The sequence below is a fragment of the Staurois parvus genome, unplaced genomic scaffold (genome assembly GCF_062004578.1).
Source record: "Staurois parvus isolate SC_StPar_1 unplaced genomic scaffold, SC_StPar_1.0 ptg000347l, whole genome shotgun sequence".
NCBI lineage: Eukaryota > Metazoa > Chordata > Amphibia > Anura > Ranidae > Staurois > Staurois parvus.
The window spans coordinates 9357608-9380755 of NW_028318143.1; the positions used below are offsets into that span (position 1 = coordinate 9357608).

At 39.7% G+C, this 23148-nt stretch overlaps 1 protein-coding gene across 1 annotated transcript in view; it reads right to left on the reverse strand.

Annotated features, from left to right (window-relative positions):
* Nucleotides 1-23148, reverse strand: part of TRABD2B (TraB domain containing 2B) — a 434033-nt gene that overhangs the window by 236575 nt on the left and 174310 nt on the right. The window contains exon 3 of the mRNA XM_089684441.1: nt 20307-20453. Within this exon, the coding sequence (XP_089540567.1) occupies nt 20307-20453 (147 nt within the window). The remainder of the gene's footprint in view (nt 1-20306; nt 20454-23148) is intronic.

A 23148-nucleotide genomic window follows, 5' to 3' on the forward strand; every position in this document is an offset into this window, starting at 1 on the left:
GAGTTGCTACCTCACTGATTACAACCTTCTTGACCTCCTACAGTTTGGCTTTTGCCCACAAAATTCCACTCACACTGCTGTACTAAAAGTCACTAATGACCTACTAATTGCTAAAAACCAATGGACAATGCTCCATATCCATATTCTTAGACTTTTCCACTACTCTTGACACAGTTGACACAACCGGTCCTCCTTAAAAAAACAAAACAAAAAAAAACACTCCCTGGTCCTCTGTGACTCCTCTTCTCTACTTCCTGTTGGGGTACCCAAGGCTCCATCATTGGGCCCCTCCTGTTCTCTCTCTACACCTCTTCTCTGGGCTAGTTAATAACTTCCCATGGATTCCAACACCACTTCTACACCAACGGTACCCAGATCTATCTCTCTACTCCCCAACTCACCACCTCATTCTCCTCATGTATCACAAATTTACTGAGCAACATCAGTATGGATGTCACACCACCTTCTTAAACTCAATCTTTGCAACACTGAGCTTGTTTTAGAACAGAATTGCTTTCAGGAGAGAAGAGTTTTGGCAGAAAAATGCTAGACCCAGCAAAAACATGTGTAAATGCAATTAAACACTCATTGCCACTAGGCTTGTTTAGCACTTGAGTGTTAATTCATTTCAATGGCCAGAATAAATTATTTATGCTGGCCAATGAAATGAATTAACATTTAAACCCTTGACATTGCTAAACATGAGTAAATATGGATAAAAGAGGTACACATATTTACCAGTGTCCAGCATTTTTCTGCTGCCAGGATAAAGGCGTCAAGGGGAGTCCAGTGTGCATAAACCCCAAGCGCAGACATTGTTTCAGTTCTGATGCATAGATCACTATATAAAAATCTACACACATACATTACAAAAACGGTTACAGAAATCATAGCTTTGACATTTTTGATAATTTTTTTCTCATGAAGAATTGATGGCTTTTTTTTTATTCCACTTGAACTTATAAAAGCATGAAGCATAGCTAGTACCTAAATATTTTGTCACTAAAAGGAGTCCCATCTTAAAACCTGTTGGGAATCACACAGCCCTGCAGCCTTTTACTCAATTTCTTCTAAGTAGATTGTACTGGATATGACTGGAAAAGACAACATGTTGGCATTTTCTTAAACAATATGCTCTTTAACTGTAATGAAGAGCAGAACCAGCCCTACGCCTACCTTAACAGACATTCCACCTACAATAGACAATCTTTCTGGTGAGCAGTGTTGAGATACAAAGCATTTTACCATGACAAACAAGTCAGACAGTTGAGTGCCTTGCCAGGCTATTGTTGAAGCTTTTAAAGTGGACAGTGGATTAAATGCAAACATTAACCGCGTACAATAACTGCCAAATGACTCGAATTCACAGCAAAACTGTCAAAACATTGGGGACAGAGTACCCTGCAGACCTGTGCAATCTGTCTCCGATGGCTGTGTTTGATGTAAAAGGACATTTCTTTATGTTCTATAAAACAAACCTTAATTATGATTGATGGAGCCATGTATAGACCGGCCCAGGATGCCGTGAATGTAAAAGGTAGCCATTCACATTGCCTAAACATCTGACAAAGACTGATCGCAATCACTACTCATTATACCATATATAGTGCAGTCAGTTTAAATATACATTACTCATGTTTTGTGCTGTGCAGGCGCTTATTTTTGTCGGTGCTAACCCTTTCACTGCCAGGTGCCCTCCTGGAGGACTTTAAACAGGAAAGAAGATGGAAAAGTTTTTTGTTCATTTTTTTTACCTGAAAGTTCCTCATCCTTGAAGGTATATAATAACAATTTCTATTTTTTTTCAAAGAAAATACTTTTCATCCTTTTCTTTATTTAATGCATATTAGCACAGTTGATCACTTGCTGTTCTTTGCTGCCACTTTCTGTCTACATGTACTCCAATGATGGTTGTAAATCAATTCTCAAGGTAGGTTTCCTGATGGTGACAACAGTGGACCTTGCCTGCATAATGAGCATCACCACAACCGCTTGTAGGAGAGCATGTGACAGGGTGGCACTGCAGGAAAACAACTGGGAGACAAGGGCAGGGCGTTGTCATCTTCCAGCAGGAAGTGCCTAATAATGGCAAATTTTGAAATATTAAAAAAGACTTTTAAAGACCTTAGCACGTTAAACCAGAGTTCCATGCAAAAGTGGAAGCTCCGCTTATCTGGCTCCCCCCCCCTGCTACCACATATGGCACCTTTTGGGGGGAGCGGGTACCTGGCTTTGATAGGTACCCACTCCCACTTTCAGCTCAGCTTGCCACGATGACCTGAAGTTTCCCGCAGCCCATTCACAAAGTGCAGCATGTTTGTATATGCACAGTAGGAAACTGGCAGTGAAGCTGCAAGGCTTCACTGCTGGTTTTGCTTAGTCAAGATGGCAGCACCAGCACCCAACAGTCTATTGAAGAATTGGCTCGGGGTGAGGACACCGCTGGATCCCTGGATAGGTAAGTGCCCTAATATTAAAAGTCAGCAGCTACAATATTGATAGCTGCTGACTTTTACAGGGTTTTTTTTTTTTTTGGGGGGGGGGGGCGTGGGCCAGAACTCTGCTTCAATCTGAGATTTGAGCCATTCAGTTTGCAAAAAGTTTACAACTCTAATAAGTTGGCATTATTTTTATATTTTCCAGTATAATTTTTATAGTGAAAAAAAAAAACAGTATGATTGGTTGACATTTAAAACACAGCTTTTTGTTCTGAAACAATCATACATTGAAGCAAGTATGGGGAGATTATGTGGTTTTAATATGCTGGTGTAGGGAACCCGAAGACCAGTGAAGAACCAATGTTGATGAGGATGGAGCTGGATCCTTGGACAGATAAATTTCCTTTTATTAAAAGTCAGCAGCTACAGTATTTGTAGGTGCTGACCTTATGTTTTTTTTCAAACAGGGTGAAGAACCCCTTCAAGTAGTTTTATAAAGCAAAATTAAAATCTGTTCTCAGCTCATCAGATGGGAATTACACGGTCACACACTGAATTTATTCAAAATAAAGCCATACACAGAATACGCCTTTCCTGCTGTCTGTTCTACGGAGTGTCAACCTCTGTGGTTCCCCCCTTCTCCCACATATCTCTCTGGTTCTTCCTGCTAACCTTGTGCCACTACAAAAGAAAGTAGTTAAGTGAGGTGAGTAGGAAGAACAAAAGAGAGGTGTTAGAGGGAAGACCACATGATTTGACACTCCTGGAAGTGTCAGTTCCCTAACAGACTTTCAGAGAACAATTATTGTGATCAGAGCGGTGTGCGCAGGAAGAGAGAGGTATTTAATCTCTTGTTTACAGGTATGATCTTATTGAAAAAACATGCATTATATGAAGAGTCCCTTTACAGATGGCCTTCTAAACAGCTAGCTTATGTAAGCCAGAACATTTTCTTTTCTGCACTCCTCATCCTGATTTCACATTTTTACAAAAGATTCAATTTCTGGGCAAAACCAAGTTGCGGTAGTAATGAATTAATTCACAATTACATACAACTGGATCATTGTGCAATCATGCAAGATTAATTCAATACACAACAGGGAGTCAATTGTTTAATCTGTTTAGTGATTGATCTCTACTCTTAGTGACCAGTCGCTATTTATTGAAACAAGCCAACTGAGCTACTTAAAAATTGACATTCCATCTCTGCCCAAAGCTTGTCATGAAACTGCACCAAACAGTATAATACTCTATGGCAGCCACTCTCAACCAGGGTTCCATGGAACCCTAGGGATCCTCCAAATGTTGCTAGGAATTCCAAGTGCAATTCTGCTTCTGAGAAAAGTAATCACTGAAGCCAATTATCTTTTTAGCTATCTGTAAGGGGCTAGACTTCCCACTGATGACAAATATAAGGAGTATTCTTCCCTCTGACAATCACGCTAATGTACCACGAGCTGTAGATAAAGTTACTGTAGCAACTATTACCAGACCAAAATGTTATTGCAAGGGTTCCTCCATGTTTAAAAAGTTGATATTGGCTGCTCTATGGGGTTGATATACTAAAGGGTTGATTTACTAAAGGCAAATAGACAGCAGTTGACTTTGCAAGAGAAGTTGCACTTTGGAAGAGAATTTTCCACAGAGCTTAGTGAATAAGGCAAAACACTGATGACTTCCATCATCCAGGCAAAAATTATGTTTTTATATTTTGCTTGCATGTGATTGGATATTCTTTTCAAAGTGATATTTCACTAAATTCTGGGGAAAATTCCCTTGTAAAGTGAACAGTCTCTTTACCCTTAGTGAATCAAGCCATATAAGTGCTACTAATAGTTGACAATAAGCACCTTTCTAATGGGGCAATAAACCAGTGGGTATCGGTCAGTTCAGAGGTATGCATGGACTCCATAGATCTCCCTCACGCCTGTATATCCATTAAGAGAAGACAGATGATCATTCTACGCAAAGTTACAGGCTACCGTAGTCTAATCAAGCTCCCAGCTGCTGTGACGCCTGGTGCATTAATCATCCTAACTTCTCTTTGCTGCTTAGGTTCATGACATTTACTATGATTCATTGGACTCACTGTAGTTAGGCAGCTGTTGGTATACTGATTAATACAGCCGTTTGCCTCCTTAACGGCTAGACAGTCCAAAGCAATTAGCAGGCTGTTAACCACCATCACAGCTCGAAACTGAAAAACTTTATGAGTTCAACGATCCCCCCAAAGTGCTTAGTGGGGGACAGGTCAACTTTCTATTTTCTCTCCATTTTCAGCAGTTCAAGAAAGTGATAGGGTGGTGGCCTTTGGTAGAAGAACTAAGTCATTAAGTTGCAAACATGCAACACAAAGCCAAATGCCTCCAATTAATTGGATGCAGTTTGTGGATAGGTCAAATTTAGAGATGTCAACCAGAGTTTACTTTCATTAATATAAGACATTTTATCTAGGTTTTGAAGACAGCAGAAAGTCTGAAGATTCAGAGGTAATATCTTACCCAGGGCCATGATTACTATAGTGATTCGTTGAGGGACGTTACTATACATTTATTACCATGTTTCGCATTAGGGCTGCTCATTAATTTAGAATGGGCTACCAATGGGCAGTTACAGGCGTAACAATGTAGAGAACTGCAATTCACACGGTACATGTTCTGGAGTGCTGAAGTCCGAGCGCATTTCAAGCTAGTGTAGCTGTGCGCTATGGTCATTTCCCATTTATTTATGATGATAACATTTTTGAAACATAATTTCCCCATCAAGTAAACATTGCATTCTATAGTCGTATCTAGAGTCATTTTGTAGTTCTTGGTTGAATGGGGTTGGGATAAAACCTTTGTTATCCTTGGTGAACTTACACTAGTTTTGTAAGCCACAAAATCCAGATGAAAGTTCAATCACCTCTCCTGTGGCCCATGTCTCCTACTCTCCATGTATTCCAGCACTGCAGTCTCCTTTGCACTTTCATCCTCCTACCCCCTATGTCATTAAAGGACATAGAAGTGACCTAGAGGTCAGACGATATAGTGACAGTATGTGGCTATGGGACACAGGCATCAGACACTAGTAGATAAGTCAAATAATATATCTCCATTGCTGCTCAGAAATTTCTGTCAGGTTGTTTTTCCATAAGGAGAGCTCAATACTGGTTCTAATATAGATCTGTGAACTCACTGGTTTCACCATCCAAGTTTTATACTGTGCTGAGCTCTGATGAAGGGGACAAGTCTTGCCCTGGAAACACATTGGTTGTTTTTATATGACTGTTTTATCTCAAATTAAAATGATCTTGGACTCTTATTATCTGATTTTGGTCTGGTGCTCCTTTCTGTATTTTTATGGTTCAAATATCAAAGGGACTAACAGATGTTGCAGTGCTAGAACAGAGCAAAGGTTGTCAGAGAGTTGGGAATATTACCACTTCTATTGTAGGGAACTTGGGAATATTACCTACCACTTCTATTGTAGGGAACTTGGGAATATTACCACTTTTATTGTAGGGAACTATCTTATGGATGTTTTGGCAACTGACAGGGTGGCTTTGAAGCTGTCCTCCAGCCAAATACCTAAATGAAATACATATATGTGAGCTATTTAACTGCCAAAACACTTGTAATTCCATCCATTTAGTCCTGAGATCTACACAGTCCTGCTAGATAGTCAAGAAGATAACACTGCTTTTGTACAGATATGGAACTCATTGATGTCCTTACCTATACCCAGCCTGCTGACTGGCCGATGAACGAGCAGCAGCAGAGTGATTTGGTCATTCCCCTGCTTACGTTCTCTCCACTTATCAGTATGCTCCTTGTCAATAAATTTGTATTATGCTAAACAAATTATTATTGAATACCTAGCTGCATTAATTTGTGTCTTTTATATTGGCCTGGATTTGAGCTTTAACCTTTAGTTTTTGTTGCTCTTCTAAAGAATTGTGATATGAAATCAAATATACCAATCTTATTTAAATCCAGCGACATTTTATCTACATAGGGGAAAAAAATATGCACTATGTATACTGCATGCATGTATATATACATACACACTTTTTAAGGCATGTTCCCTGGAAGTGTACACAAATAAAGAATCTTGACAGATGTTTCCCTCCCTTTATCTTTATCAGATACTCTCTCATATATTTTTTATCTTTTATCTTATAGAAAACGTTTGAGATATTACATCCTTGCCTCCGATTTTTTTTATGGAGATTAAAAAATGATTTGTGTCCAGTTCAAACCCACTTTATCATTCAAAAGCATTTTTAAAGGATTTCAGGAAGGATCAGTACATTATCCATAGACATTTGTGCATACCAAGATGGTTTCTCACTCAGACAACTTGGTAATATTCCAAAGTATCATTTCCTTTGGTTTTTTAGCATTTAATTGTGTATTAAAAAGGTCACTGCATGCAAAACCAACAGTACTTTATTTTTTTGTGTGAAAAATTCAGTTGTTTTTGGCAGAAAGAGTTGCTTCGCCAAACAAAAATTTTCACCTGAAACCTTAATTGTTCACTCGTGAAACAAAACATTTTTTAACTCCCAAAAGCCTCATTCTAACTAAATAGGTTACCGTAAAAGTGTGTCTAAAGCCAATTTTTCTCTGTAGTTTTTTGATACAGGGATCGGGGTAAAAACCTTTGCAATGTTTTCTATGTTATGTCCCCATCATGGACATTAACAATTTCAATCTTTCCTTTTGCCGAATGACAAAATCTGGTCATTTTTGAGTGATCCCCAGAACAAATTGTCCAATAGAAACACTTGTTCTGGTGACAACTGTCTAAAATGGAATTTCCCTTTCTTTGGAGATAATTCTTCTGTTGTGTCTACAGAGAAAAAATGATTTTAACTATTTCCAAGATATCCAATATTTTAAAAAGTTTTGGATTTAGTTATTCTTTAAAGGAGAAGAATTTTTGGGCTATATTTCTCCTACAGATCACAGGAGGCTGACAAAACAGAGCTGGTCCAGGCTCTGAAAAGAGGGATCTGCCCAGAAGACTGGTCCGCCATCTGGCTCAGAGCCTGAGCCAGCCGCTCCAACCCCCTTCACAGAGGGGCAGAGCAGAGAGCCGGTGGCTGAGAGTCATCACTCTCTGCTCAGAGCAGAGGAGAGACCTGAGTAATCAGTGGTGTTTGATTGCTCAGTTCTCAGTACAGAGCCAGCGAGGGGCAGATGCATCATCAATGCTGCAATCACCTAGGTGTGTACAATTTTTTTTTGTGAAACCCAAACTTCTCTTTGAACCTTAACCCAATCTCTTATGTCAAAATGTAGGTTAATCCCTGAGTCTACCCCTAAGGCTAGAGCCACATGGGAGATTTGGAACTTCTAACTTCCTGTCTTGCTGCCAAAACCAAAGAGGAAGTAAGGGGAAATCTACAACAGCACCCTAGAGAAAAATTAAAATACTTTTCTTTATTAGAGTATGGGAAGGCTAGAAATCCAGTCAGATTTTTATTTGTGTCTCTGTTGGAGATTTTTACTCAATTCCTGCCTAGAAGACCCTTCTAATGGAGCCCTGTATAGAAGTAAAAACCAGACTGAAGTTCTTATCCTTACCCATTCAATCTGGGTCTCATACTAAAGATCAGGACTGGTCCCTGATTACCTGAACACTATGACAGTTTGCGATTGGCTATCAAAGTGATCAGTCACTGTACAGTACGCCCCTGTGTTTTTTTTTCTCCTCTTGAATGGAGAAAAATGAAGGAAAAGATACATTGGTGGTTATTTCCTAAAACTGGAGGGTGCAAATCTGGTGCAGCTATGCACAGAAACCAGATTTTATTGTCAAAGCGTAATTGAACAAGCTGAAGTTAGAAGCTGATTGGCTACCATGCACAGCTACACCACAGTGCACCAGTTTTAGTATATCCCCCCATTGCATCATTTTCTCCTTACCAAAAATTGTAAATAATAAAAGTGAGTGTAAAAAAAATACAAAATAACTAGATCAGGGTTTTATCTAAGTCAGTATTAGGGTTAGGGTTAAAGGTCATGTTCACAGTCTAGGTAAGGGCCAAAATTGGATGAAAGGTCAGGGTCAGTGTATTTTGGGTACAGTTAAACAAAAACGTATTTTAATTTAGTATCAATGTCAGTTAGTGTCAGAGTCAGTGTGTTTTAGGTAGGATACAAAAAGCAAAATGTTCACTATAGTTTCCGGGCCCTGTCATGGCTACAAATAACAGACATATGTAGTATTGTTGTGACCATCAGAAGTGGTAGAATTTACGCTTGGTTGTTTTTTTGTTGTAGGTCATAGTAATAGCAAGAAATATGTAGCTTAATTTAAAAAAAATATTATTTTTTTATTATTTTGTGCCAATTTTCTTTAGGTAATGGAAAAAAAATGAGGATATATCAATTACTATTTACCATCCAATTAAAGCAAATATGTCCAAAACAAAATGGTATACATAGCAGTTGCTATGAAATGAACAGTTTTACTAACACGTGCCAAAGTTGCAAAACTGCGTTCAACTGTTAGGATTTGTTTTACCTTCGTCATGAAGGGGTTAATGGTATGTCCATCTTACTAGTTGTATCATATAATGCAGTTAACATTTTTGCACAAATCTTCACAGTAAAATAAAACACCAAAAATGGGCCTTTCTAAAAAAAAACTTTTGTGTACTTGTTTTCATAAAGTTTACTTAAATATCTCTTTGTGGAATCAGAGCTCAGCACTAAAACATTAGAATATTTTTCTTACACAGTAAATACGTTTTCCAGATTTTATGAGCGAACAAACATTTATATTAGTTTTTTTTTTTTTTGTTAATACTTCAGGGATATTTCTCATTAAGATTCCTTGCCCCTGTACAAACATTTAACCAAATAATAAATGGCAAGCCCTGTGATATGTTTTGTTGCATATTAAAATTCACTTAATGAATTAAACACTTGCTGTGATCCAATTTGCAGAAAATCAAATGCACATGTGCCAATGTTTTTCGTGCAAGAATCTTGAGCACCTTTCAAATAATAATATAATCCTTCTGGGTGATTTCATGGCTGCCACTTGAAAATGACTGGTATGGTGTAATAAATGAAAGTTACATCACCTGCAAGCTAAAAGTGTACAGAGAAAATCCAATTTCTTAAAAAATTACTAAAACATATATAATTGCTGCACAAGCTATTTTTTAATTGAATGTTATTAAAAAATGGCTTTTCCATTGCAGTCTGCAGCCAACCATGGTGTGTCTAACTGCCAAAAAGATTCAAATGCTTATTTATTTTACATAGTCTGCGCTATTTCCATCAACACTTTATAGAGAACATTGAACCATTTACATCAGCTTCAAAGAAAAGCTTACAATCCAATAGCTCTCCCACACATCTTCTCAATTTGGAAATGTGTAAAAATGTAATTAAAAATAGAATGTTTGTATGTAATGACAAAACTTTTATTTATGTATGTAGTTTTGGATAGAGCAAATAAGCACATAAATCTGTGTTAGGTTTAATGTTGCTGTCTGTGTTTCCGCTGGCGAAATTCACTCTCTCTATTGACCATTATCTCTGGTATAGAAAGTGATGGGAAATTCAAAAATTTAGAGTTGACACAGGGACAGGAGGTGGGAATGATTCAGTGAGGACACTGTCTAAGTCTAGGTTCACACCTATACAGTTTGCGTTTGATGCGTTTCTGCGGTGCATTTTTGCACATGCGGTTTTGTTGCTGGGCAGAATAAAATGCGTCAAAGATGCATCAAAAATGCAATACATGTTTTTCTGCAGCGGCTCCAGTCTATAGCACCAAAAACGCAACGTTTTGTGGTTAAAAAAGTCCCTGACCCTTTCCAAAAAAATGCATCGGGTGAAATGTGAACCTGTCCCATAGGAAATTATGTTAAATGGACTGCTGTGTGTTTCAGCAAAATGCAAACCGCAGCGGAAAATGCATAGGTGAGAACCATCACTAAGAAGAAATTTCCCCTCCTTGTAAAGATTTTTTTGCTATGTTGTGTTTCTTGGGCAGAAAGTGAAAGGAAAACTCTCCAACTAGACACATATAGCCTTCCCTTACCCCCGGTCCTCTTCTTTTTGGGTCCCCCGCCTGCAGTCCTGGCTCCTCCCCCCCGCGAAGTGCCCCCAATATCAAGCCTCTTGCTATGGGGGCACTCGAGCAGGCTGGTTTGTCCATTCAGACACAGAGCGTGGCTTGGCCCCGCCCAGGCTCTCTCTTCATTGGCTCACTGGCTGTGTTAGCCAATGAAGGGAGAGAGATGCTGGAGTGCTGAGGCTCTAATGCACATCGCTGGATCGAGATGGGGCTCAAGTAAGTATAAGGGAGGAGCTGCACCCAGACGGCTTTTTATGATGCATAGAATGCCACAAACCTTCTGCCTTTAGAATCACTTTACCTAGCAAGTCTTTGGTCTACTATTACTGGCTTAGTGCCTCTCTCAGAACTCTGCAAAGAACCTGAAGTCATATCAAAGAATACCTGATGTCTGGGAAATGGTATGCCTGGAAACCTTTTAAGGTCTACTATCCTGGGAGTTTATTTTTCCTCAGATACTTACAAAGAATGATGCATGCCTAAATCCCAAATTCATTTTCTGTTTAACCACTTCTTGACCGCACTATAGCCAAATGATGGCTACAGCGCGGTTGTCCAATTCTGGGAGAGCGTCATATGACGTCCTCCCAGAACACGCCCCACGCGCCCCCAGCAGCACACACCCAGTGCTCTTTGTGACTGCTGTGTCCTTTGGACACAGTTGATCACATGACATGGTACAGGGCCAATCACAGAGAACTTTTACTACATGATCAGCTTTGTCCAATCACAGCTGATCATCATGTAAATACACTTGACGATTATCGGCAGCACTTTCTTCATGATGTAACAGTGTGAGGAAAGTATTGCCGATAACCGACAACTGTGGAAGGATTAATCTACAGTGATAATCAGTGCAGCCCCAAAAGTGCCCCTCAGTGCCCAACAATGCTGCCCATCAGTACCCAACAGTGCTGACCAGCAGTGCTGCCAATCTGTGCCCATCAGTGCCGCCAGTCAGTACCTTTCAGTGCTGCCTATTAGTGCCCATCAGTACCGCCTATCAGTGCCCGCCATTGTTGACTTACAGTGCCCATCAGTGCCGCATATCAATGCAGCCTCATCAATGCCCACCAGTGCCGCCTCACCAGTGCAGCCTATCAGTGCCCATCAGTGTTGCCTATCAGTGCCGCCTCATCAACGCACATCAGTGTAGGAGAAAAATTACCTGTTTGCAAAATTGTATAATAGAAACAAAGAAAAACCTTTTTTTCAAAAATGTCGGTCTTTTTTTCATTTATAGGGCAAAAAAATAACAAGTGGTGATTACATACCACCAAAAGAAAGCTCTATTTGTGTGAAAAGAATTATAAAAATGTATTATGGGTACAATGTTGCATGACCGCACAATTGTAATTCAAAGTGAGACAGCACTGAAAGCTGAAAACTGGCCTCGGCTGGAATGGGGTAAAAGTGGACAAGTGGTTAAATGAGCTGAATACATTCCAGGTGCAAAAAAAAAAAAACAAAAGCTGTGCAAAGTCTTACAGTTTGTTTTTATTAGAAAGCAGCCACAGCCTAGAGTAGAAAAGCACATCCCTGCCAAAATGCTGTAGAGTGTAGAGAAAGACACATGCTCTTTATGCAGAAGTAGTGATCTTTCTGCAGAAGTCCAACATGCCCCCTGCCAAGTCAAAACTACAGCACTCCAATTAACAGGGAACATTTGCTAATTGTCTGACTCAGTAAAGGGTGTGGTGGACCTCTACAGGGAAACCTCTACAAGGGTCTTCCTTTGCAGCACGCTGGCAAGGAACAGGCTCTTTAATTAAAATGTTACTAAACTCCGGACCCTGCATTCACTATATCTGGTCTCCCACAGTACACACAACATGGAAATGCAATTATTTTAGTAAATATAAACTGCTAAATACCTTTTCTCATCCGCAGTATACAGCAGTCTTGTGACTTCTATCAGTGTCCAGCAGAGCGCATGTTAAAGCTTGTAGGAGGAGTTTAGTTTCTGCTCTAGGATGATGGCCCTGTGCTGATCACATGCACTCTCCCAACAAAAAAAAACACCTCTGTAGCAATACACATTAAACTGAGCATGTGCAGAATGGCTACGGGTTCAGTCTGTCGTATCAGGAGATAAGACGTGGACATTTGAGCAATAGGAGTGGCAGAGAAAGCATTATTAAACAACCTTTTTACACAATGCAGAGGATTAACCCCTTAGGTTCCACAGTGAGTATAACAAGCATGCTTTACTGATTTTATGGTCATGGGTTTAGTAACACTTTAAGTCTACGGCTGCTTAGCAAAAAAAAAAAAACTAACTTTTTGACTTTGTACAGTTATTGATTTTTTATGTACCTGGAATGTATTTAGCTGATTTAAAGTGAAGGTTCAATCGGAGTTTAAGCCCTGATTCACACTGGTTGCGACTTGGCATGTGATTTGCATGCCCTGCGACTTGCAAATTGCACGCCAAGTCGCACCCTATTGTCCGCAATTGGAACAGTCATATTGGTGTGGTTCTGACTTGCTCGGAGCCACACCGATTTCAAAAGTAGTACATGCACTACTTTTGGTGCAATTTGCATAGACATCTGTATCAGATGTCTTGCAAATCGCACCTGAAATCGGCATCTCCCCTGACTTTGAAATCGTGAGACTTCACTGTAAGTATGACAATTTCAAAGTCGGGCTTGATGTGAATGGAGGGTACGGCCCTGTGTCATATATAGTGTGGTGACCTGCGTTTTACCGCACTTGAAAAATACAGGTCATGGCTGGGACACACAGAAAACAAGTGTTTTCTATGAGTTCTATTTACACAGCATAGCACCCCAGAGGTGTAGTGCAATGAGCTGCGATAAAATGCAGACATTCTACCTTTAATCACATCTCACTGGAAAGCATTGCATGTCACTGAACACCAGCACCACTCATCTAGCTGCCGTATAGTGACATGAATAAAGTGTCAATTTTGCACACTTCAAATAAAGCTTGTAACAAAAAAAGATAGCAGTGTGATGCACTGAATTGCGCATCACACCGCCCCCCACTGCTGGCTCACCGGAGTCAGAATGGACAGCTGCTGCACTCTACAACAGTGTTTCTCAACCTTTTTTCAGTCAAGGCACCCTTTAATATTATGGACAGTGTTGAGGCACCCCATTCTAAAATGGGAAAAACTATTCTAATAGTTTTATATAATGCAGCAACATCCACACATGTAGGAAACCCAATATTGGAGGTGATTTATTCTTCCAAAGCAAATACACTTTTGCACACTGGTGCTGACTAGTATTCCAGTGTTTCTCTTCTCCCTAATTTTTTTTCTCCATCACTGAGCTGATGTGACCCCAGCACTGATGGAGAGGGGCAGGAGAGGATCAAACTAGGATGCTGTGCAGGCAGCTGACATCCTCCTTATCAACTGATGATGTCAGTGGTTGTCAGGATGCCAGCAGCTAGAAGGTCGTAATGGTGCACAATGAAAACCTGTGGCTTTGTGTGGCAGGCTTGTTCCACTCGCTGGCTTGTGTACAAGTTTGGGGCAATTTTTAGACATTTTGCAAAGGAACCCCTCAAGAAACCTCAAGGCACCCCAGGGTGCCTGGACACCCTGGTTGAGAAAGGCTGATCTACAACACCCACCGCAGTTTAGTGTACAGGATAGTGTGAACTGGATACTTGAAGGGGGTACAGTGTTTCTTTTATTGACATTCGTGACTGATAAAGACAGACCCTACCACATTTTAACTACTTCAAGTTTGGGCACTATCATTCCAGGCCAATTTTCAGCTCTCAGCACTATCACACTTTGAGTGACAATTACTAAGTCATGCAACACTGTACCCATATTACATTTTTATAATTTTTTTGAGACAGATAGAGCTTTCTTTTGGTGGTATTTGACCATCACCATGTTTTTCATTTTTTTTCTCACAGTGAGAGCAGAGAGAAGCGATCTTTAGTTTCACTTTGCATTACTTACTATTTGATTGCTGTGATTGGACACAACATCACATGGTAAAACGCCATGTGATTGCCCATACAGAGGTAATGTCATACTCTGTATCCAGGCAATATACCAATCACCAGCTCCCGGGTGCGTGCTCTCTGAGCCACACAAAAACCGCCAATGCTGGCTGACATACAGGTACATTAGCCTGCATCAGCAAAGCTTCATAGGCTATAAGCGCTGGAAGGGAAGAAGTTAGAAGAAGTTTTGAATAAAGTAGGAATTGGTTTAAACCCTGCTGGGTTTTGTTTGTTTTTTAGTCACGTCTGTCTCTTTGGGGAGATTTCCTTTTATTTCCTTTCTTGTAGATATAACAAGAAGTGACTGGAAAATCTCTCCAAAGTAAAGGGAAATTCCTCTTTAGATGGCTGTCACTGAAACAAGTGTCCACATTGGAGGATTTCTCCTCTATTCCTGTTCTAGTGTCATATTTTCCCTCACTTTCAATGTCCACTAGGCCAAAATGGAAAGGGTTACATAAACAATAATAAAAACTCTAGAGACATCTAACTCTTCACTACTTTCACACTGCCGATAGCCACCCTCCCTGCAAAATTTTTACATCCCACTGCAGGGCAAGCTGGCGCAGCCTACATGAGAAAGACAACTCTACTCTAAATTCAGAAGCAGTGCAGCATGGCTGACCTCCATGACTAAGCCCTGTGGGTGGGGCGAAACATGTCGGGGGGGGCGCAACCTGGATGAAACCAGGAGCTGCTTCTACTATAGTGACTATTGGATCGTGATGGTGTGCGGCACTCGTTTTTTTTTCCTTCCTTTATATCATTGCCACACCATCGCAAGAAGCTGCATTAGTTGGACTTCACTAGCAGGATCAACAGGTATTTTTGAAGTTTTGCAGGGGGACTAAGGCCTTATTAGATCTCTTTTTAGAGGGCCTCCTTTTTTTTTTTAGTTGATACAGGATTTTCTGTTGAAATACACTGCTGCAACCACAAGCCAACCATTTGGCTTGTGTTAGTGGTGCATCTCCATTAACTTGAATGGGTCTTGTTTGGCAGTGGTGCTTCCTACCAAACATGATATGCTGTATAATGTTTTCTATGCTGCAAAGCACTGTGGCTTCGGCAAAATGAACAACCCCATCTGGTCGCCATTGCACAAATTAGGTGGGCAGCTGGCAACCCAGATCAGCCACATGTTTTTACCCCGTTTTCCTCGACCGCCTGTGTGAGGCCTAAGAGAAAACTGTAAGTGTAGATAATTAAGTGCTACAGTGCATAGTAACTTTTTTGGAAGGCTATAGTATTACTTTAGGCCAACAGTTTTTGAAATATTTTGACCCAGACTTACAAATGACATCTGTGTTCAGCAAGTGGAGCAATAACATTTTGCACGGCTTTGTCTACATGAAGAAGTTGTCTGCACCCAAAGCAGTAGCCTTTTAAGTCTTGTCCCAACCCTGCAAATCAATGTCAAAAAGATCTATGCGTTGACAAGATAATCTGGAAATGCTCTGATTATTACCTAGATGTATGATTTATCTTTAATAAATAAACTCCTACACCATGACAGAGGCCCTCTACTTTTCACTGTCTTTTCACATTGCTCCAAGACCTGGAGCATCAGAATTTCATTTTGTGTTTCATTTATCAAGGATCATGATATTGTTTCAGCCCAGCCCAGAACATCTGCTTCTCAGATCCCGCAACTCTGCTTCCACTTATGTTTCTCCTATAAGCCGCAGAGCCGCTTAGAAACCATGACACTTTTATTACCGGAGATTACCACATATTTACGGGATGAGTCGCCCATTGTATGTGTACCTTCCATATCAGCATTAGTTGGAAGGAAAGACATGGAGTCAAATTGGGAGCAGTGGAGGTTAAATGTTAGCTCACCTTTGTTTTAAAATTTGTATGCAATAAATTTAGTATGAATAAAATATCTGTTTGTTTTTGCAAACATCCTTCAGCATGTGCTATTTTTTTGGTCTCTCATGGTGATCATCAGCTTCACTAAATAATAAAATTAGCAACCTTGTACCATGATGTCAGAACTCCTAACCCACATTTTGCTGTGGGGCAATGACTCACTAAACAGTGGAGCATGACCGTTTATAAACTAGGAACTTATGACTGAGGCAATAGGAAGACAGATATCTCAATAAATCAGTGATCCTTCCAGTAGATCTTGCTCTAGAGTCATTTTGATTGTGATCATCCTCTATAATTTCCTACAAATGATGCCAATAAAACTGTTTATTTTTCCAAACTAATCTCAAAGTATATTTCAGTGGCTGTCCTGTGTACTGTTTGCAGAGTTCATTGACTTTCACTAAGCTGCTGAGTCGAGAATGCCTCTAAAAAGCTTTGGATGCGGGGGAGTGTGTTAGTGCAGCGACTTATTCCGATAACCATTAAAGTAGCAACCATGTGCCATGGCCCCCTTCGAAATATAATCAAGGTCTTGCTCTTAAGCCTTTAGTTATGATGAGGGGAATTAAATGCAAAGACTCTGGAAGTCCTTATAATTGGTCTTTGTTGCTACAAATTCTTGTTCAAATCTTTTCATACTAAACCAAGAAGCCAATCGCTCACGTGGGCCAGCCAAGGGGACAAGACTGTAATCCCATTATTTCTCAGAGCAATGAGAGCCACGTGTTGGTCTTCAGCAATGGAAACTAAGGAGGAAGGAAGATGGATTACAGGGGATGACCAGTGGAGTCAGACTGCAGCAACATGCAGCTGGGTGGGGGGGACTTCAACTGCTGGGAGCGTTGGTATATAATCTAGTTTTTAGATACATTCAGTTTCTTAAACCTGAACTCAAAACAGATATTAAAGATTCACCACTGAATGCAGTTATGTATTCATTCAAAAAATAACTTCTGATATACAGTAAATACCTGAACTTGACTTAAATTTTAGTATCCTGTAACCACCTGTGGAGCAGCAGGAGGCCTTGAGTACAGAAATGATCTCATCGCCATGTTGCTGCTCCATCACCATCTAATCACAATGGTTGAATCTGGGACACTATCTGAAATTATATGCTCTACCCATGTTTGTGTGGGTTTCCTGTAGCTGCTCTGGTTTCCCACATTCCAAAAACACACTGATAGGTTGACTGCTTTCCTTTAAAATTGTCCCTGTTGTAGGGACATTAGATTGGTGACACCTTTTGGTGGGCACTGAACCTAGGAGCCTTGACATAGACATTGCAGCTGATGCATATATTTGCAAATGTGTGCAAACAAAACCCTCTGTTTTTAATGTAAATTGCTAGACAGGGTCAGTTTGTTGTTTTTTTTGCAGGCTAGCTAAGTGTGCTGAGAAATCTTTCTCTGTGAGGCACTGAACCTGCACTATGCAACCAATTCTTTGTGGATGCCTGGGCATCACACCTACCATGTGGCAAAAAATAGGCAGACATCCCTCCAGATTATTGAGTTCAGGTGTTTCCAGTGAAGGGTACTGTTAATTCTAAGATAATGGTGCACTTCCAACCTTGTGGTAAAGGTTTAGGCTTTCTATTCCAGCTTGACGGTGTACAAAACCAGCTCTGTAAAGACATGGCTTGATGAGTTTGGGTGGCAGAGATTTACTCCTACCTTTAATCCCTCAAAAACAATCTTACAAAAGTATTCTTTATTTTTCCCCGTCTGATTAAAATTAGGGATGCACCAATACCATTTTCATACAGTGAGTACAAGTACCGATCCATTCTTTTAGTACTCGCCGCTAGCAATTACCGATACCTGCCAGAAACTGTTTTGTTTACACTTCAGCTGTCAGCGGGGAACCCCACTGATAGCTGAATGAGTGAACGGTTGTTAAGGATGCGGCAGCCCCACTCCTTAACTACTTCGGCTCTCACACCTGTTCACCCCTGGACCAGAGCAATTTTTACATTTCTGCTAATACCTGTTTATTTGGTGATAACTTATTCAGTACTTAAAATAAGTTATTTTTTTTAGAATATTGACCTGTAACAATGATTTTTTTTTCACAATCTTTAGACAATCTTTAGACAATTAAAAGTAACAAAACTAAAAAGAACGCACATTTTTAGTAGTGTTAGTTTAAAAATAAATAGTGTTACTAAACATAAAAAGTGTGCATTTTATTCTGTAATTTGTCCTGTTTAAAATGTCACTAAAATTATGATTCTGGTACAAAGCATTAAAAAGTTATTTACAAAAAAAATTAATTAATTTTTAAAAAAAAAATTGTAATATAAAATATGTGTAAATATATGTTAAAGGTGTAAAATATTACCTAACAAAGCAAACAAAACAAAAGATTTAATTATTAATAGTATATATATAATTATAAAATAGAAATGAACAACAAAAATCAGCAGGAAAATAATTAAATGGGGAAAGAGTTAACTAGGGCTGATTAGAGGAACATTTAATTAAAAAAAAAAAAAACTAGTTTTTTTTACTTGACAGGTTGTATTTAAGGTGGAACGTTAGGTAAAATAATAAGAATGGTACAACAGGCAAGGTATTTAATGCAGAAAAGACATGCTTTGTCTCTTTTGCCTTACAGTTACTTACCTGCCTGTCTGCCCCTGTACAGTGAGCCGCACATGCGCAGCTCACTGTATACATTCAGCAAAGCCGAATCTGACTGAACATGACATGGGTGGAAGTGACGTCATCCCCACCCAGCCAATGACTACGGCCGGAGATTGAGACCCGAAAGCCGGCCGCTGGAAGATGTCAGCGGTCGTGCGGTGAGCTGAGGGATGCCGCATCATTGGAATTGAGGTGAGTATAGTTCCGTTTTAACTAACTTCATCTGCAGATTAAAGTTCATCCCTTTGGTCTTTAGATGAATAAACAGAAAGATACACAATGAAACAATGTTTCTTTTTATCTTTCGGTTTTAGTGGCTGAGCAATGTTGTTGATAAGCGACAGCAGGGACAGCGGGGAATCCGTTGACAACTGAAAGCACCGAGCCTGTTTCAGGTATTGGAGCATCTTGTGCAAATGCTTATCGGCATAGATACTGGTATTAGTTTCGGTGCAACCCTAATTATAAATTTTTGGCTTGCGTTCCATGTTCCATGCTGTGTCTTGAGGTGGTGACCTCCTCTCCAGCTCTTCCAGCATATTTTTATACGCCAGTAGTTGTCCACCATCATCACATAAGACATTTTTATATATTCACTTATATATATTTTTTATACATATTTTTTCATATGCTAATGGTTATTGTTATCATGAAAATGCATTCGGTTTTCAGCATGCCATATGTCAGTTTGCCTGTATGGAGGGTGCAATTTCTAGACATTTCAACAGCTGGGGGGCACAGACATAGGGCGGCCTCTGGTGGGTTCATTTTCATACGGAGGGGGTGTGGTGATGGCCTGCACATGGGATTTCCCCTATATATGGGGTATGGGCACCTCCGGTTGACTCAGCTCTGAGGAAGGGAGTGCTCCCAAAACGCGTCAGTATTTCCAACCGGGCAGTTGTTGGGACAGGACCCCATTGTCTGGGACTGAAAGATTTGGCTGTATTTTTTATATAAATTAAATTTGCATCACAGTAATGTACGAGGAGAGTGCACCCTCTTGTGTTTTCTCTTGACAGTGCCCAGATTCCCCAATCTTTAGAGGGCTGCACCTTATCAAGAGACAGACACCATGTTAACATTAAGGAGCATGAAGATTAGAGCGCTGGTGTTTTTTAACTAACTTTATCAACCCTAATTATAATACAAATCTACTTAGTTAGAACACAATACTGAGTGCAGTTCTGTAACAGATTATTATTGAAAAGGAATTAAAATGTTTCAAATCAGTTATTTTTTAACAAATATCAGTGACAATATATACCTGTGACGTGTCATGATTGAAGATTATAGCGTGGAGGTCTCCACAGTTGTAATGCTTGATGAGGTCTTCTGTTGTATAAGGGGCTTGAAAGCTCCCAGCCCGTAGACTCTCATGTTGCAGCAATGTCTGGTTTAAAGCAAATAAAACCTGAAAATAGAAAAAATAAATTCACAAAGTTAGGGTCTATCTTCACAATACACAAGCTTGTTTAACATCGCAGTGCAAACAGCAATATTCAGAGCAAACAGATTTCAGTATGCTGTAGTTAACAAAGGTAAATTCCAACTGGCTGATTTAGTTTACTGCACAAAGATGGTCATGTACAGTTGGACTTTGATAAGACACGTCAACCTGATTTTGCCAATATCCATATGATGGCCACCAATTACACAGTAACTTTTGTAACACTGGGTAAGCAAAATAATACTTTGGCTAGCTCAAGCCTGAGTTTCTCTATACAATGACATCAGCTATCTTTTATTATTACAAGAGGAATGTGAACATGTATTGTAGGGTCTGTTTGAGATGAACAATTCAGAGATTCGAAAACCCATCTGTTGGCATAATATCACTGGGCAAACAGCCACTATGAACTTCTTCACAGCAACCAATCAGCTACTGTCCTAATGAACATTTGATTGGTTTTCATTAGTTATCAGAAACTGTGGTGTACTAGCTCTTAGTTTTTCATTAAAAGAAATATTTGCACAGTATTGTTAAATGAATTTACATTGGTCTGATCCAAGACTACACAATCACAGTTGTGACATTGGCAGTAGAACTGTTCTTATCAGACACTGCCTTTTGACTTTAAGAGTTATTAAGGATTTATTTACACTTCTGTTCTCCTAAGCGGAGGTTTGAATGATGGGGCACACTCAAGGCGTCCACATACAAAGGAGAACTGCGCCAACTTCATCTTCACTGCAGGGGATTATGGTGAAGAACACAGGGGTATCGACCATGCTCATTTAGCAACTTCAGCTTTCTAGAGGTTAGGCATGGGTATGATAATTTCCTCTTCTGAAAGCATAAAATGTTTATTTTAGATAACAATATCCAACAGTTATCCAGCACTTCTGTGTTATTATCATTCTCTACACCGTGTTCCAAATTAATATGCAAATTATATTTTTCTCATTTACCTAAATAATTGATGAAAATAACAGTCAGCATAATTCTCATGTTATCAACTATTAAGAGTACAATTCAAATTTTATTGAACAAACCTCCTAATAACAGGATTTTTTTTAAACATAAAAAACTTACAATGCACTGTTCCAAATTATTACGCACAGTAAGTTTCAAAACACCTTATAGGTTGTAAAGAACTGAAAATTGTCATTTGTTGTGTTTGCAGCATATTTACTGAAATCAAAAGCTATTTCAATCAAACTTTTAACAACATTTTAACTTTTTAAACACTTTAACAGGTCACGTTACATTGTAACATAGGACCCCTTATTTGATAGCAGCTTCACAAGTCTTGCATCCATTGAACTTGTGAGTTTTTGGACAGTTTCTGCTTGAATTTGTTTGCAAGATGTCAGAATAGCCTCCCAGAGGTGCTGTTTGGATGTAAACTTCCTCCCACTCTCATAGATCTTTTGCTTGAGGATGCTCCAAAGGTTCTCAATAGGATCAAGGTCAGGGGAGGATGGAGGCCACACCATGACTTTCTCTCCTTTTATCCCCATAGCAGCCATTGATGCAGAGGTATTCTTTGCAGCATGAGATGGTGCATTGTCATGCATGAAGATGATTTTATAATGGAAAGAATAGTTCTTCCTTCTGTACCAGGGAAGAAAGTGGTCAGTTATAAACTCCACATACTTTGCAGAGTTCATCTTTACACCTTCGGGGACCCTAAAGGGGCCGACCAGCTCTGTTCCCATGATTCCGGCCCAAAACATGACTCCACCACCGCCTTGCTGACGTCGCAGCTTTGTTGGAACAGTGCAGCCATTTCTGCTTGTGAGCATTGGTTATTGGTGGCCAAATAGAAGGTTTATGCACAGTTGCAAGACTCTGGAGGACTCTACACCTTGATGTCCGTGGAACTCCAGAGGCACCAGCAGCTTCAAATATCTGTTTGGTGCTATGTAATGGTATTTTAGCAGCTGCTCTCTTGGTCCGATGCATGGATCTGGCAGAAATCTTCCTCAATGTGCCTTTATCTGCACGAACCCGTCTGTGCTCTGAATCAGCCCCAAATCTCTTAATAGCGTGATGATCACGCCTAAGTTTTCGTGAAATATCTAATGTTTTCATACCTCGTCCAAGGCATTTAACTATTTCACTCTTTTCGGCAGCAGAGAGATCCTTTTTCTTCCTCATATTGCTTGAAAATGGTGCTCTGCTTAATAATGTGGAACACCGTCCTTTAGTAGTTTTTCCTTAAATTGGGCTCACTGGCCAATCTAATTATCACAGGTGTCTGAGATTGTTTTCAGTGATCAAAAGAGCCCTGACACACAATGCCATCCATGAGTTAAACAGAAAAACAAAATATTTCATCTTTGTGACACTTAAATAGAATTTGCATAATAATTTGGAACGCGGTGTAAGGTGGCCCTCTATTACTCCAGCGACTTGAGATGATACTCAGGCTAGACATCAGTTTATGGTTAGATCAGTGGGGTGATCTATGCCTATGTTTTTTTAATACATTCTTTATTTTATGTTTTCAATTTAAAAAAGGTGCAAAATACATATGAAAGAGCAGTGGGGATAAAAAAAAAACATGCTCCTTATCCAACGTAAAAACCTCTCAGCGAAGGTTAATGATTGTCAAATCAGAAAACAAAGTTCTAACCAAGTTACAGTAACTGCAACCATCTTA